This window comes from Aegilops tauschii, chromosome 2 (genome assembly GCF_002575655.3).
Source record: "Aegilops tauschii subsp. strangulata cultivar AL8/78 chromosome 2, Aet v6.0, whole genome shotgun sequence".
Lineage (NCBI taxonomy): Eukaryota > Viridiplantae > Streptophyta > Magnoliopsida > Poales > Poaceae > Aegilops > Aegilops tauschii.
In genome coordinates this window covers 202,093,653-202,109,354 of record NC_053036.3, presented here as the reverse complement: position 1 = coordinate 202,109,354, position 15,702 = coordinate 202,093,653, and the positions used below count along the sequence as shown (strand labels likewise).

The window sequence follows — 15,702 nt, the reverse complement described above, 5'->3', positions numbered from 1 at the left end:
AGTAATCTGACTTTTGCGAATACTTATGGAACTCCAAAAATTCTACCAGATTAGGACGACCAGGATAATTTGTATATTAATCTTCTGCAAAAATAATCATGGCAAAAGCACTTTTCTGTGATTTATGAAAATTATTTTCCTGAGTGCAAAGTTTCTGTCTTTTTCAGCAAGATCAAACAACTATCACCCAAGAAGATCCTAAAGGCTTTACTTGGCACAAACACTAATTAAAACATAAAAAACACAATCATACCAGTAGCATAATTTTGTAAACACACAATAACAGAAAGCAAAAGGCAAAAATAAAATTTATTCATTGGGTTGCCTCCCAATAAGCGCTAAAGTTTTACGCCCTTAGCTAGGCGTAAAGCAAGGATCTAAGTTTTGTCCTCTTTCTTCTTAATTTTCTTAGAGGTATTTTCATCATGGGATTTTGTAAACACAACAAAAAACATATTATCCATGGAAACTTTAGCATTCCTTAGTTGGTTTTCATCATAACCCCTTTGATTTCCCGCAACAATCCAAGAGTAGTGTTGATTAACATTATTAAAAACTTGTTGGATTATTTCTAGAATGGGGACCTCCTTTTAAGATTATCATCAAAGATCTTATTATCCCCAAGAAAATGACTTAGTGCATAATAAATATTGTAAAGAACTTCATCTATCACGGGTTTTTCACGATTCATACCATAAAAGTCAAAGACTTCCCTAGCTTCCCGAATTATGTAGTCAAACTCGTTCATAAGAACGAGAGTGGCTAACTTTTTGGCTCTAGGATTCTTTATTTCAGGAAGCTCAAAAAACAATCTTTGCAAGGTAGGATGAGTGCAGATAAATTTACTTTAAGGTTTCAGAACTAGTGCTGAAATAGCATCCGCATAAGATCTAGTAGTTTTAAGTATAGGAGCATCGTCAAGACTCAGATTTCCAACACAACTGAAAAATTCTTGGATACGTTCTTTTCCCATAATGTTCCCTTGCCCCATGATAAAAGTTTTAGCATCCAGATTGCCTAGACGTCCAATGTTAGGAGTTAGGCCATCATCCTTGGTTCCATACCGAAATCACTCATAATGGCAAGCAGAGAATAGATCTGTCAAGAAAACGGCAAACGGAAAAAGAGAGGTGAATAACATGGCAAATTTTTGTGAAGTGGGGGAGAGGAAAACGAGAGGCAAATGGAAAATAAGGTAAATTGCGAGGAGATGAGATTTGTGATTAGGAACCTGGTTATGTTGAAGATCCTCCCCGGCAACGGCACCCGAAATTCCTTTTGATTGCTCTCTGACTATAGCGCCAGAAAAGCTCCTGTCTGCTAGGACTACGTTGGTATTTCCCCAAAGAGGAAGGGATGATGTAGCACAATGACGGTAGGTATTTATCTCAGTGAAGAAACCAAAGTAATCGAACCAGTAGGAGAACCAAGCAACACAACGTAAACAGCACCTGCACACAAATAACAACACCTCGCAACCCGACGTGTTAAAGGGGTTGTCAATCCCTTTCGGGTAAAGAAGCCAGAAATTGGTAATAGATTGAAATGATAGGTTGCAAATAAAATAAAGTGCAGCAAATTATTTTTGTATTTTTGGTTTAATAGATCTGAATAAAAATGCAAAGGAAAAGTAGATCGCAAGCAAATATATGAGGAAGAAGACCCGGGGGCCGTAGGTTTCATTAGTGGCTTCCCTCGAGAAAGATAGCAAACGGTGGGTAAACAAATTACTGTTGGGCAATTGATACAACTTCAAATAATTATGACGATATCCAGGCAATGATCATTACATAGGCATCACGTCCAAGATTAGTAGACCGACTCCTGCCTGCATCTACTACTATTACTCCACACATCGACCGCTATCCAGCATGCATCTAGTGTATTAAGTTCATGGAAAAACGGAGTAATGCAATAAGAACGACGACATGATGTAGACAAGATCCATTTATCTATTGTGTAGATATAGATCCCATCTTTTTATCCTTAGTAGCAACAATACATACGTGTTGTTTCCCTTTCTGTCACTGGGATCAAGCACCGTAAGATCGAACCCACTACCGGGCACCTCTTCCCATTGCAAGATAAATAGATCAAGTTGGCCAAACAAAACCCATATATCGGAGAAGAAATACGAGGCTATAAGAGATCATGCATATAAGAGATCAAAGAAACTCAAATAACTTTCATGGATATAAAAAGATATAACTGATCATAAACTCGAAGTTCATAAGATCCCAACAAACACACCGCAAAAAGAGTTACATCATATGGATCTCCAAGAGACCATTGTATTGAGAATTCAGCGAGACAGAGAAAGCCATCTAGCTACTAACTACGGACCCGAAGGTCTACAAAGAACTACTCACGCATCATCAGAGAGGCGCCAATGGAGGTGGTGAACCCCATCCGAGATGGAGATTGGATCTGGTGGTTCTGGACTCTACGGAGGCTGGATGAATATTTCGTCGACTCCCCAAGGGTTCAGGTATTTTTGGGGTATTTATAGAGCAAAGAGGCGGTCCGGGGGGCACCCGAGGTGGGCACAACCCACCAGGGCGCGCCTAGGCCTCCTGGCGCGCCCTGGTGGGTTGTCCCCTCCTCGGGACTCCCCCAGGTGCAACCAGGGCCTAATGTGTTCCTTCTGGCCCATAAAAAAATCATCGTGGAGTTTCGTGGCATTTGGACTTCGTCGGATATTGATTTCCTATGATGTAAAAAACATGGAAAAAACAGCAACTGGCACTTGGCACTATGTCAATAGGTTAGTACCAAAAAAATGATTATAAAGTGAATATAAAACATCCACGATTGATAATAAAATAGCATGGAACAATCAAAAATTATAGATACGTTGGAGACGTATCACTCAGCCAACAGTTGTTCAAGTTCATTTATGTCCGGTTAAACTTGAACGCAATAAGCTGAGTCATATTAAAATAACATGATGCAACTACAGTGCATGAGCGTGATATCAACATAAGCATGGAGGTGCAACATAATCATCGAGCATATCAACAATATTAAATCATATATCTGAATGAGCATGGCATACTGACTAGCATGAATATCACAAGCATATCATGACCACTAGCATCAACAATAAATACTAAGCAAGAACATATCAGGAATACTACCAGGTAAGCATGTAAACAACTAGATGCAAAGGAAACATGCGTAGCAACGGTACTCGGTAGCAGACGATAGTCATGCACCGAAGAACATGACCAACACCAACATGTACTACTACCAAGCATGACAATATGAAAGTAATACTAGCAGGTAGTTCATGATAACAAAGTGCATAAAAACATATCATGAAAGTAAACACAGATCCATAGCATAACCGAAACAACGATAGCAGTAGCAAAACAAACAGACAGTTATTAAGATTCAAGTTGAAAACCAATGCTACTGCATGGCTATCATGCAAATGGTGGTTATTGTTTGCCTGGGGATGAAGGAGGCTCCGGGAAGAGGTGCAGTGAAGCCGCAGAAAGATTTGCCGGAAAGATTCTCTCTTGGAGGGGGTTGATTAGGGGCAAGGGTAATATGGTCATTTTGAAAATGTGAACACATAGTGAAAATGGTATGAACAGATCGGGCTCGATGAGATGAAGAGGTAGGCTTTGGGTTCACCTTAATCGGAGTTACAGTCGCGAAGATACGAGAGGGGGAAGTCCAGGGACTAATCTGTAAAGACTTCTCCACTAACAGGTCCTAGGGCTGAAAACAGAAAGCGCATTTAGAGGAATATGCCTTCAGAGCAGAGAAAACGCATTTCTAGCCAGTGTTAAATGGAAATACGCCTTCTCTAAAAGAAAAGTATTTTCGGAAAAGCGTCTTCACTTAACGGACGTGGCGAGGCAGAGTCAACAGCTGTGTGGCTAACGGGTGGGGTCCGCGGGAGGTGGGGCCCGCCTGGCCCGGCTCCTTCTTCTTCCTCTCGTTCTCCCGCGATGCAGAGGACGGCCGCGCACGCCGGCGACGGTCCCCGGCGACACGGGTGGACTCATGCGACGCCCCGGGCACTGGTGGACTCGGCATGGACCGCCGCATCCGCTGGTGCAGGACACGTCCACCGGAGATCAATGACTCGAGCGGGGCTTCGGCTGCGGCGGACAGGGCTTCGGTCGATCTTGGGCGTGCATCAACAGGCCACCGGAGGAGTGGGAGAAGGGCTGGGGAGGCTCGCCGGGCATAGGAGGTTTCACTGGTGGTAGCTAGGGGAAGAGTAGGGCTCCGGTTCGGCCGAATTTAAGAAGAGGTCGGCGGCGAGGCTCCAACCATGGGAGGGGCAGGAGAGGTTCTCCGACTTGGGGAAGAAGTGGGCGGGGTCCTGGGAGTGAGGGGAGGGCGATGGAGTGCTCGGAGAAGGCCGGGGCTGGCTTATATAGGCGGGGTGAGGCGGTTCGAGCTCGGGTGCCGCCGTTCGCATCCGGCCGAGGCTCTGCCGGCCGCAGAGGTCACGGGGAGGCCTGGGAAGACGAGGAGGGGGAAGAGGACGAGTGGCAGAGGCTCACGGAGACGAGCGGCGCTCGGGGACATGAGGAGGAAGAGGACACGACCGAGGAAGACGACGTGGTCACAGGCCGAAACTGTGCGGCGACGGTGACGACTCACCGGGGAAACAAATGGAGGGGGAGATGGCTCTAGGAGGATGGCGACAACGCGGGGAACACGCTAGACATGCCCGTGCTCGCTGAGGCGCCGAGCAGAGGAGGGGCCCGAGCAAGAAGAAGCTCAGCTCGCATCCATGGCATGCCAGGGCGGTGGTCACCGCGTGAGTTGGCGCAAGCGGGGCACATCGATCGGCCAAATCATGTCTAGGGGACAAGGGAAGCAGAGCAAGATGCCGAGGAGGAAGAAACCAAGCATAGTGTTCGTTGGTGTGATCACAGGTAGCAAGAAAACAAGGGAACAACAATGTGTTTGTAACTTTCTGAGGAAGATTGGTCGGGACGATTAGACTGAGCTTTGGCAGGGGTTTATCACTCACTAAGGTGATTCTCTCTGCAAAGTTTCAGCTCAAAATAATGAAGTTATCTCGCACTTGCTATAGGAAATGCCCTACTGACCAGAATTGGAAATGAGGAAGTAGCACTCACATAAATGAGTGTATTTGGCTAAAATTTGGTATATGTGAGTCATTTGGGCATATGAAGACTCTGTAAAAGTTTCATACCATTTGGATACACCAAAATAGTACTTGCTTCACAAAGCATCCCTCTGGACAGAATTTTGGAAAATTCTTGAGGAAAAATGGCTCAATAAAATGTGCCCAAATTTGGTGGAGATAGGTTATATGGGTAGGAGAGGCTCAGGAAAATTTTCAGCCATAATGGAGCAATATAAAATATACTTGCTTCACTAACTGACAATTTGGACAGAAACAAAGAATTGATGCTCAGCTCACATGGATGCGTTGCATGAGCTCAAATCCTGAGGAGGGCTTAGATTTGATGGTATAAAGGACCATGCAAAATTTCAACTCAATTGGGTTAACCTAGATAGTACTTCCTTCACAAACAATTCCCTTAGACAGGAACTTTGAAAAATTGCTTAGGAATATTTACTAGGCAAATTAAGTTGAATTTTGGCATGAGGCAATTATTTGGACATGAAAAGGTGTCCAAAAAGTTTGGGGTCAATTGGGCAAAGGTAAATGGCACTTGCTTCACAAACTGCCATTCAGGACAGAATAGGGAAGAAATTAATTAAGCATGATGAGGAACATGACAGATGAAATGTTTTGCCATATTTAGGGAAGATATGACCCAAAAAATTTATGAGAATTATTTGGGAATTTTGGGAGTGACGGAAATATAGGTTGCTTCACAACCTAGGGCAAATTGGGTTATTCCTTTAACAGAAAAAGGAATATTCCCAAGGAAAAGATTGCTGGGGTTGGTCCAAGATGGAAATGGCAAGGTCTAGGGATGGATAAGAGGATGAGAAGCCACTCTGGAAAGAAAGAAGAGGTCATCTTCTTCAATTTCCATCCCACATAGCCATGGAAAAAGAAAACTCAAGCAAAAATCTCAGAAAATCAAACGAAAAAGAAAGGGCCAAAAATCAGGCTATGACAACCCCTTTGTCGCGTTGGTTGCAAGTTGGTGTTTGTTTGTGCAGGTATCGGTAGCTTGCTATGTAGTCTCCTACTGGACTGATACCTTGGTTCTCAAAACTGAGGGAAATACTTACGCTCCTTTGCTGCATCACCCTTTTCTCTTCAAGGGAAAAACCAACGCAAGCTCAAGAGGTAGCACACAACCACAACAATTGCTTTGCCATGTGTAGCGCCCCCCTCCACTATTTACACCCTCGGTCATATTTTTGTAGGCCATGGATAGATCTTGCGTGTGCGTAGATTTTTTTCTTGGGAAATGTTGCATGGAAAACAAAAAAAATTCTATGCACACGCAAGATCTATCCATGGAGATGCATAGCAATGAGAGGCGAGAGTGTGTCTACGTAACCTCATAGACCGTAAGCGAAAGCGTTTAGTAACGCGGTTGATGTAGTCGAACTTCTTCATGATCCAACCGATCGAGTACCGAACTACGGAACCTCCGCGTTCAACACACGTTCAGCTCAGTGACGACCTCACCTTTTTGATCCAGCAAGACGGTGAAGTAGTTGATGAGTTCCGGCAGCACGACGGCGTGGTGATGGTGGTGGTGATGCTATCTCCGCAGGGCTTCGCCTAAGCACTACGAAAATATGACCGAGGGACGAAACTGTGGAGGGTGTCGCCGCACACGGCTAAGAGATTGTCATGGGCTATGTGTGGCGCCCCCTCCCACATATATATAGGTGGGAGAGAGGGGAGGCAGCCAGGAGGCGCCCCAAGTGGGGACGAATCCCACTTGGGCTCCTACCCTTGGCCGCCCCTTACTTGTTTGAGCGTGGGAGGAAGGCAGGGGGAGGCAAGAGGGGCCAACCCTCCCCCTTTCCTTCCCCTAGGGCCGGCGATCAGGGAGAGGGCGTGCCAACCCACTTAAGGCAGGAGGGGCCAACCCTCCCCATTAGGCCCATAGACCTCCCGGGGGTATGCGGAACCCCTTCCAGTGATGCGATAACTACCCGGTGCACTCTGAAACTCTTTCGGTGTCCAAATAGTATCGTCCTATATATATCAATCTTTACCTTCGGATCATTCCGGAGCTCCTCATCATGTCTGCGATCTCATCCGGGACTCCAAACAACATTCGGTCACCAAATCATATAACTCATATAACACTATATCGTCAACGAACGTTAAGCGTGCGGACCCTACGGGTTCAAGAACTATGTAGACATGACCGAGACACCTCTCTGGTCAATAACCAATAGCGGAACCTGGATGCTCATATTTGTTCCTACATATTCTACGAAGACCTTTATTGGTCGAACCTTATGACAACATACACAATTCCCTTTGTCTGTCAGTATGTTACTTGCCCTAGATTCCATCATCTGTATCTTCATACCTAGTTCAATCTCGTTACCGGCAAGTTTCTTTACTTGTTTTGTAATACACCATCTTGTACTAACTCCTTAGTCATTTGCTTGCAAGCTTATTATGGTGTGTATTACCGAGAGGGCCGAGAGATACCTTTCCGATACTCAGAGTGACAAATCCCAATCTCGACCCAATTACGTTGTGACGTTTCATAGCACACAAGGTATTCCTCCGGTATCTTGGAGTTGCATGATCTCATGGTCGAAAGAACATGTATTTGACATTCAAGAAAGCAGTAACAATAAACTAAACGATCATATGCTAAGCTAACGTATGGGTCTTGTCCATCACATCTATACCTACTAATAAAAGAAGTAGGTATTCTTAGTCAATTTTTCTATTTTATAGAAAACCCCCTAATGTTTGTGACATTAAACCCGCAGTACATATCAAATGTTTTTTAAAATACTCATATCTTCTAAACCATAACTCCAAATTTAACATGTTATATATGGAATTTGATTAGAAACATATGTAGAATCTGAATATGATGTTATTTTCCCTGTTAACAATTTTAAAAATATTATCTAGGCTGCAATGTTAATCAACAATGCATTATCCATCTTTTTTTATACCGATACTAATTCAGATTGGGGATGAACACCTCAGCAAAATCAGGATTGGACATGAAATTGAAGATAAATATTCTAGAGACACCCTATAAATTAGGACATAAATGACAAGAAATAAAAGAATAACCCAATAAAGATGGAATGTCCGCTATAAAAGAAATAAAAGAGAAAATGCAGAGAAAATCCGATAAAGATGAGATGTTGCGCTGTTCTCCTTATATATAAGAAGAAAAAAGAGAGCACATGCATGAAAAACATAAAAAGGTGGCATGCATGAAAAAATATAAAATAAAAGAGAAGTTTGATAAGATATAAATAGTGATGAAACAGGGACCAATACCTGGCAAGAAATAATGATTAAATAGGGGCGCAAGTACCCGCATCCGTAGGTGACCATACAAAAATGTTCTTTTCCAGACAAAAAAAATCTCTTTTTGTGATTAAAAAATCATGTATTTTTTAACAATCTTTTTAACAACTCTTCATGTATTTAAGAAATATGCATGTGAAAGAAAGTGTTCAAGAGTTATCCTAAGTTGGTGATTCTCAAACTGAAAATTATCATTGATGCACACTTGTCTCTGTAGTGTGCTAATGTGTCATCGTTTATTTTTGTCATTTTTCTTTACTCGCCCGTAACAACACCCCATTTCAGACATGACATAAATAAATGCATGATTATTTGCCCGTTTCTTTGTACGGATTAAATCTACATGCAAGCCGGGTTGAAATAGAACACCTGTAGAATCTTAAACTGCACTTTTAGGCCTCATTTGGTTTCACAGTTTCCCCCCGGGATCCCTGCTTGTTCCCCGGGCTGGGACCCACGAGCCAAGTTGGCCCTGGGTGATCTACCCGGCCATTTGGCGGCCCACGATATCGAGGGAGCCCCGGCCCCTTCCACGTCTTTTCCCTGGGAGAACTTTCCACCCCTGGAGTGGCCGGGGAGGAAACCCTCGATCTCTTGGTCTCGCGAATGAGAGGCGATGGCGGCGGCAAGATCCAATCACGACGCGCCACCACGCTCCGCCCTCCTCCAGCCAAAGCCCCGCCCGACAACTGGAAGCGAAGCACCACCACGCTCCGGCCTGTACCTCCACGCTCTGTCCCTCCGGCGGGGGCGACGACGACCGGGCTCGTCATCCCCTTCTTCCCGGATCTCGTCTCTCCCTCGAAGCATCACTCATCTCCGACGAAGACGAAGGCCATAGATCATCCTCCTCTTTCTCATCAAGGTTATCCCCTCCTCCTCCTCTTCCACTCACTATTTTTCTTTGCCATGGTGATTCCTTTCCTGCTACACGCACTGACGAGCGTCTATACAGATCAAGGGACCTCCTCTCCTGTTTGAGGTTTGTACAATGTTCTAGTATATTGTGAAGAGGGCAAATTTGTTTGTAGGTGGGTTCGTTCAAGGAGGTAGGATTAATGCAAAATGGTAGTTGAATGACACATGAGATGAACTATATCATAGAAAGCTCGGTGGTTACTATGGTTGTAGGTGGGATGGGTCTGCTGCTATTTTGGTTTGGCGTGGGTAGCTGAACTTGTTCGGGTGGAAGAAGATGTTGCTTGCTGGGTTAAGATCGTTGCTGGCAATAAAACACTAGTTCAGTTTTTTTGGCGATGAAAAACTAGTTGAGTTGAGCGTGTTTGTTTTTTTGGTACCCATTGTGTACTAGTTGAGTGAAGGTTGCTTGTGTAGACTATATATGCAAGTCTGATGGATACTGGTTTTGTTGCTCCTGTTGGTCCCTAGTCTCTAGTTGCTGTTGTTGCGGGCAAAAATGTTCGTCTGCTCCTTGATGGATATGATGTGATGCCATTCTTTGGTTGATGTAGACTACACTTGTTTTATCGATTTGTCGCTGTGGCTAGCTGGCCAGAGTTCACATCTCTTTGACTGACCGACTACAGTTGATTTGTCGCTCTGTCGATTTGGGGTGTTACTACCTTGTATCGTTTGAGGTGTTACTACTGAGTCCAGTCGCATAATTGTTGTAGTTTTGTTTGTTCGTTCATTTCAACCTGTGCTACCTACTGCCAAAATTTGATTGATCCTCCTGACTGATCATTATTTTCTAGTAGGTGTTGATTTGTGGGTCTACTCTATTTAGTTATCTATATGTATCTATCCATTATTTTATCGTGTTTCAAATGCAGGTGCTCTAACATTACAAGTTGGCTTTATCCGAAGACTTTGTGTTCAGTTGCTTGGTGCCTTTTGATACGTCGATCATTGAGAAGTTTTCACTCGGAGCAAGAAAGGTATGTGACGCAGTCATCCCTTTGACATGGTCACTGAGGAAGCTTAAATTATGCAAAACTACTGCTCTTGTGATGTTGTTTTTCTCTGCCTAGTATTGAAAGTGGTCTTATTTTAGTATATGAGAAAACTGATGCTCTTAATTATGTATGTAGATGTTACAATAGAAATGGTATTATCTTTGTATTCACTCCTGAGCTTCCTAGGCTCCTAGCTATTGGTTCTGTGATTTGTGTCTGAAACCCATAAAACCCCAGACCCATGTTGGAGCTGAACCTTAGTTTTTTGCTTGTGGAAAATAATATCCTCGGCTGAATCGACTTCAAATCAGGAAGAGTGAAACTTAAAATCCTTTGGTGTGGTGCTGCGATCAAGACCTAGTTTTTGGTTGTGTCATCTAGTTTTTGCCCTGCAATGGAAAATAATATCCTTGGCTGAATCGACTTGAAATCAGGAAGAGTGAAACTATAATCCTTTGGCATGCGGATGCGATCCAGACCCAGTTTTTGTTGTGTCATCTATTTTTTGCTCTGCTACCTGATTGGCTGGTTTAGCGAGCATCTTGGCGACTGAATTTATGTTTTTTTCCTTCAATATATTGCAAGTTCCATATAGACCTACTCGTACATAGTTCAACCGAACGCTCTTAATGATCCGGGTCATGATTTAATTGCTCAATAGAGATGGTATTATTATTGCTTTATTTATAATTATTATTGTTGTATTAATTTTGTTTTCATTGGGTATAATAGTGATGGATTCTAGGAGAAATAAAATTATTAAGATTATCTCGCAAGAACAAGAAGAAGACGATGAACTATTTTTCCTTTTGGTTCCCGCTTTATATGCTTCCCTTTATGAGGAAAAGCATCCAGTTCACACATCATCTTTATCCGGGGCTGCAAAGGTTAAGGAAATATTAGAAGGCCACGAGAGTTGGTCTAGGGTTGAGTTTCGGATGGAACCTGAGATTTTTAAGTCTATCGTGGATTACCTTAGAAGAGAGAATCTATTGAAGGGCATGTCGCGTGTTGCTGTCGAGGAGCAGTTGGCAATGTTCATGTACATGATTTCGCACAATGCTAGTAATCAAGATCTACAAAAATACTTCCAACACAGCGCAGAAACAATTCATAGGAAGATAAACAGGATTTTTGACTTAATTCCAACTCTAGCCCAAATATTTATAAAGATTCCAAGTTCACTCCAGCCCCATCCGAAGATTGTTTTGAACAATCGCTGTTGGCCTTATTTCCAGGTGAACCACTACACACACATCTCCATATTAATGGAATTTTTGAAAACTTCTCCACATAGATTTCTAAACCTACCAACTTTGTTGTTTCTTTTTCAATGTGCAGAACTGCATTGGTGCTATAGATGGAACACATATCCCCATCACTATTGCTGAAGATAAGGCCACCCCATTTAGGAATAGGAAAGGAACCCTCTCACACAATGTCATGGTTGCATGTGATTTTGATCTGAATTTCACATTTATTTCATGTGGGTGGGAAGGATCCGCATCAGATGCAGGAGTTCTTCGTTCTGCTATTAGCAAGGGGTTTCATGTGCCGGAAGGAAAATTTTATCTCGTAGATGGTGGATATGCAAACACGCCTTCTTTTCTTGCACCATATCGAGGAGTTCGGTATCACCTGAGTGAATTTAGGAGGCGACGCTCATCTAATACGGGCTATGCCGACCATAGGGAGCTGTTCAACCATACCCATGCAATTCTCCGGAACCACATCGAAAGGAGCATTGGTGTTCTAAAAAAACGGTTCCCTATCTTGAAAGTGGGCAATCACTACCCTATAGAGTCACAAATCAAGATTCCGGCGGCATGTGCTGTATTCCATGACATCATTAGAGCTCAAAGTGGTGATGAGGCATGGTTGGATCACCAACCACCATTAATTCCACCAGAAACATATGTTGATGTTCCAGAGGGAGATGATGTCAACCAACATCATCACAATGAGGCAAATAATGGATACACTCTTAGAGATCAGATCGCGATGCAAATGTGGGCTGATTATAACAACTAGTGGGACATGAGTTTATTTTGTAAAAAAATTCTCACCTTTTCTTAGGTAAAGTAGTGGTAGAGAGAAATTTAACTAGTACCCCATTGTTGGTTCAATAATGTAGCTATGGCAGCGCCTAGGGCATCTTGGGACCATGAGTATGAGAAAGGTCTTGTTGATATAATGCTTGACCACAACAATCCCATCTATTGAGGTCAAAATGGGTGGACTGCTGAAGGGTGGACTAAGATTACAAATACATTCAATCAGAAATTTCCACTAGCTCAGTTCACCAAGCAACAAATCCAAGAGAAGGATAAGGATTTAAAAGGAAATTATAAGGTAGTGAGAGACTCTCGAAAACAGAGTGGCACGGGATGGGATGATACACTTTGCATGATCATCGCTGAACCTGTAATATGGGATAAACTTATCAAGGTTAGCTCTTTTCTTGATATATTGTTTGTTCACTGCCATTCATGCTCTTCAAGGCATTGTTTTATTTATCTCAACCATACAATGTTGCTGCATTCAATAGGACCATGCAAGGATAAAGAAGTTCCGTTCAAAACCATTCATGCTCTTCAAGTCATTGGCTTCACTACATGAAGGTGTGTTTCCTGTATCACGTGTTTCCATCGACCCTGCATATTAAATCCTTTTCATTCTTGCTTTAATTATATAGTATTTGGGAGATTGTTGAGATACTTGTATTTTTTCATGTGTTTCCATCGACCCTGCTTGAGTGCTCCTTTTCTTTCTAAACAGTTGTACGATGAAGGACCAAGTTATGTGTATATATACTTTCTTTATGGAATGGGTGGCAGTAAATATATGTATTAGCATTTGTAGATGAATCTGATGTTTCTGAGTGAACATGCTGATATGTTTCTTCTTTTTTGGAGCAGGAAGTGTTGCTTCAGGAGACTTGAACTTTGTATCAATTCCGCAAGTGGATCTCACAAGCGATGCCATTTCTCCTATGGATTCCTCTACCAATGATTTGAACCATATCTCCTCTACCAATGTTGATGATGGTATGTCCTCATCTGATATACAAGGGCAAGGGGCATCAAGAAGAGATGAACCTGAAGCTACAACATCTACCAACTCTGAACAAAAAGGGAGCACTGCCTGTGAAAAAGAGGAAGCAAAGCTAGATCGCTGTTGTACTTGAGGACTACATGGATTTTCGTAAGAAACAATCTGCAAAACTGGTTGACGAGTTGAAGGAATCAAAGCAAGATGACATGTTCTCGATTGGAAACTGTGTGGCTGCGCTAGAACCAATGGAAGATCTATCAGTTGCAGAAAAAGCAAAGGCACTACGGCTTTTCAAATGCCCAATGAATCGAGAAATATTCATCAATACCAAGGACTCAAATCTTCGGCTTTATTGGGTGAAGGAGGAGATTTCTGAGATGTAGATAGCATAAGGTGTGTAACCAGTTCACCTTGTTTTGCACTACATCCATTTATATTTATTTACTTTGTGGCATTATTGACTGGAGCTTTGTATAAGCTTGTTTCTCTCTGTTAATCGATGATAGATAAGCAAAGACAAAACACACTTCATTCTTTTAAAACTGGCTAGAAGAGCCACACATTTGGAGAAATGTTACTGCCTTTTGTTTGGTAGTTTTTGTGTACCTTTACAAGCTTGTTAGTGATACTTAATTTGGTGGCCTCCTCCCATTGGTTTCACCTCCTATTGCCTCATAACTCACCTCACAGCAATATATTACCCTGTTCATCTGGAGACTTTTTCAAGTAAACAAATTGGGTTACTGGACAGCCTTGTGATTGCGTTCCTAAACTATATTTGTAGTCTTGATTTTTTTATGCACAGTGCACAAATCATATGTTGGTTGATACTATTTCATTAGTTTGCTTATACTACAAAATAGTGTTGTGAGATTCTGAACTGATGCTAGCTAACTTATTTCTTTTTGTCATTCAGCCAGCATCAAGTTGTGGTACATGATGTCGAGGAAGGAGTGGAGAAAAGACTGGAGTAGGACGTGATTGTTGCTTTGCGGCCCATCTTGTTCGAAAGTATCCCTGCGTTGGACATGGCAACTTATAATCCAGAACTTTTTATAGTGCACAAACTTGATGATGTATCAATAACTCTTGTAATGATTGCTTTTATTTCCGCACACGAGAACGGCTTAGGCCAATGCTCGATCGTCGTGAAATGCAGACTGATTTCTTAAGCTTGATGAAGTGATGGATAAGTTGTAGTAATATTTTTAAAATTCTAGTTGACATGAATTATGAACCTTTGTTATGTGCCTGTGATTTTTGTCGTTTCTCAGAATTATTTGTGGAATGTGATTTTTATTGTTTCTCAGAATTATTTGTGGAATTTTTATCTATGATTTGGTTGTTTTTCAAAATTATCTATAGAATGTTTATGTAAGATCTGCTATATTATATTTGTCTGTAGTATGCAAGGGATTTCCTTCCCTCCCATGTTACTATTTGGGCACCTGGGCAATGTGAACATCTCCCACGTGGTGGGAGGGGTTGCATGTGCACAGGGGAATCTCCCCTAGGGGGTTTATGGCCTAGGTTTTTTCCTACCCGGCATCCAAACGAGGCCTTATAGGTTAAGACCATCTTTGTTTGGGCCGTAACTACAAATTCTTAAATTATAGATCATTTTTTGTAAATTAAGAGTGTGTGGTATTTTTTTTCTCCCGTTGCAACGCACGGGCCTTTTTGCTAATCATTCTCCTAATGATGTGATCCTGTCATTAAATGACAACAGATGTCTATGGTTAGGAAACCTTAACCATCTTTGATCAACGAGCTAGTCTAGTAGAGACTTACTAGGGACACGGTATTTGTTTATGTATTCACACATGTATTTTAGTTTCCAATCAATACAATTATAGCATGAATAATAAACCTTTATTATGAATAAGGAAATATAAAATAACAACTTTATTATTGCCTCTAGGGCATATTACCTTCACCCATGAGGTCATTAGAATTACGGAAATGATAACTGACGAACGTGATAGCGAGAAGGGATGGCAAGTGAACATTTTTTTGGTAAACTTACCTGGCAGGATATGGCAAATTCTTCCTTTTTGCCGCATTTTTTTATGTTTAGAAAATGCCATGCAGTTCTGAAGAAATTGAAAACCACATACAACTAAACTTGTCATCTAAAAACGTTCGCAAATGTCAACCCCTTCCAATAAACATTCGCCAAATATTTGCGGTCCTACAATTAAGGGTCGTTTAACCCTAAAAAAATTATGGTTACTTACATTTCTAACCCCTAAATCGAACCAACGGATTGCATTTACCTCTATTTTT

At 42.1% G+C, this 15,702-nt stretch overlaps 1 protein-coding gene across 3 annotated transcripts; it reads left to right on the top strand.

Annotated features, from left to right (window-relative positions):
- The first annotated feature begins 9,009 nt into the window (after positions 1 to 9,009).
- Positions 9,010 to 14,722, top strand: LOC109742373 (uncharacterized). Of its 3 annotated transcripts, XM_020301461.4 has the most exons (8): positions 9,063 to 9,311; positions 9,402 to 9,428; positions 10,240 to 10,344; positions 11,095 to 11,600; positions 11,704 to 12,810; positions 12,911 to 12,983; positions 13,281 to 13,809; positions 14,333 to 14,722. In XM_020301461.4, the coding sequence occupies exons 4-5, from the start codon at positions 11,097 to 11,099 to the stop codon at positions 12,391 to 12,393; spliced, it is 1,194 nt and encodes a 397-aa protein (XP_020157050.1). In that variant the 5' UTR covers positions 9,063 to 9,311; positions 9,402 to 9,428; positions 10,240 to 10,344; positions 11,095 to 11,096; the 3' UTR covers positions 12,394 to 12,810; positions 12,911 to 12,983; positions 13,281 to 13,809; positions 14,333 to 14,722. The 3 variants fall into 3 exon arrangements, with proteins under 3 accessions (XP_020157049.1, XP_020157050.1, XP_045088822.1); XM_020301460.4 differs by lacking the exon at positions 9,402 to 9,428 and having other exon boundaries at positions 9,010 to 9,311; XM_045232887.2 differs by lacking the exons at positions 9,063 to 9,311; positions 9,402 to 9,428; positions 10,240 to 10,344 and having other exon boundaries at positions 10,814 to 11,600.
- Positions 14,723 to 15,702: the final 980 nt, after the last annotated feature.

What these genes read in the sequence shown, in the direction of transcription:
- LOC109742373 (XM_020301460.4), top strand. Translation starts at nt 11,097, where the DNA reads ATGGATTCTAGGAGAAATAAAATTATTAAGATTATCTCGCAAGAACAA. An exon ending in GCTGTTGGCCTTATTTCCAG is followed by an intron (nt 11,601 to 11,703) that starts GTGAACCACTAC and finishes TTCAATGTGCAG; the next exon opens with AACTGCATTGGTGCTATAGA.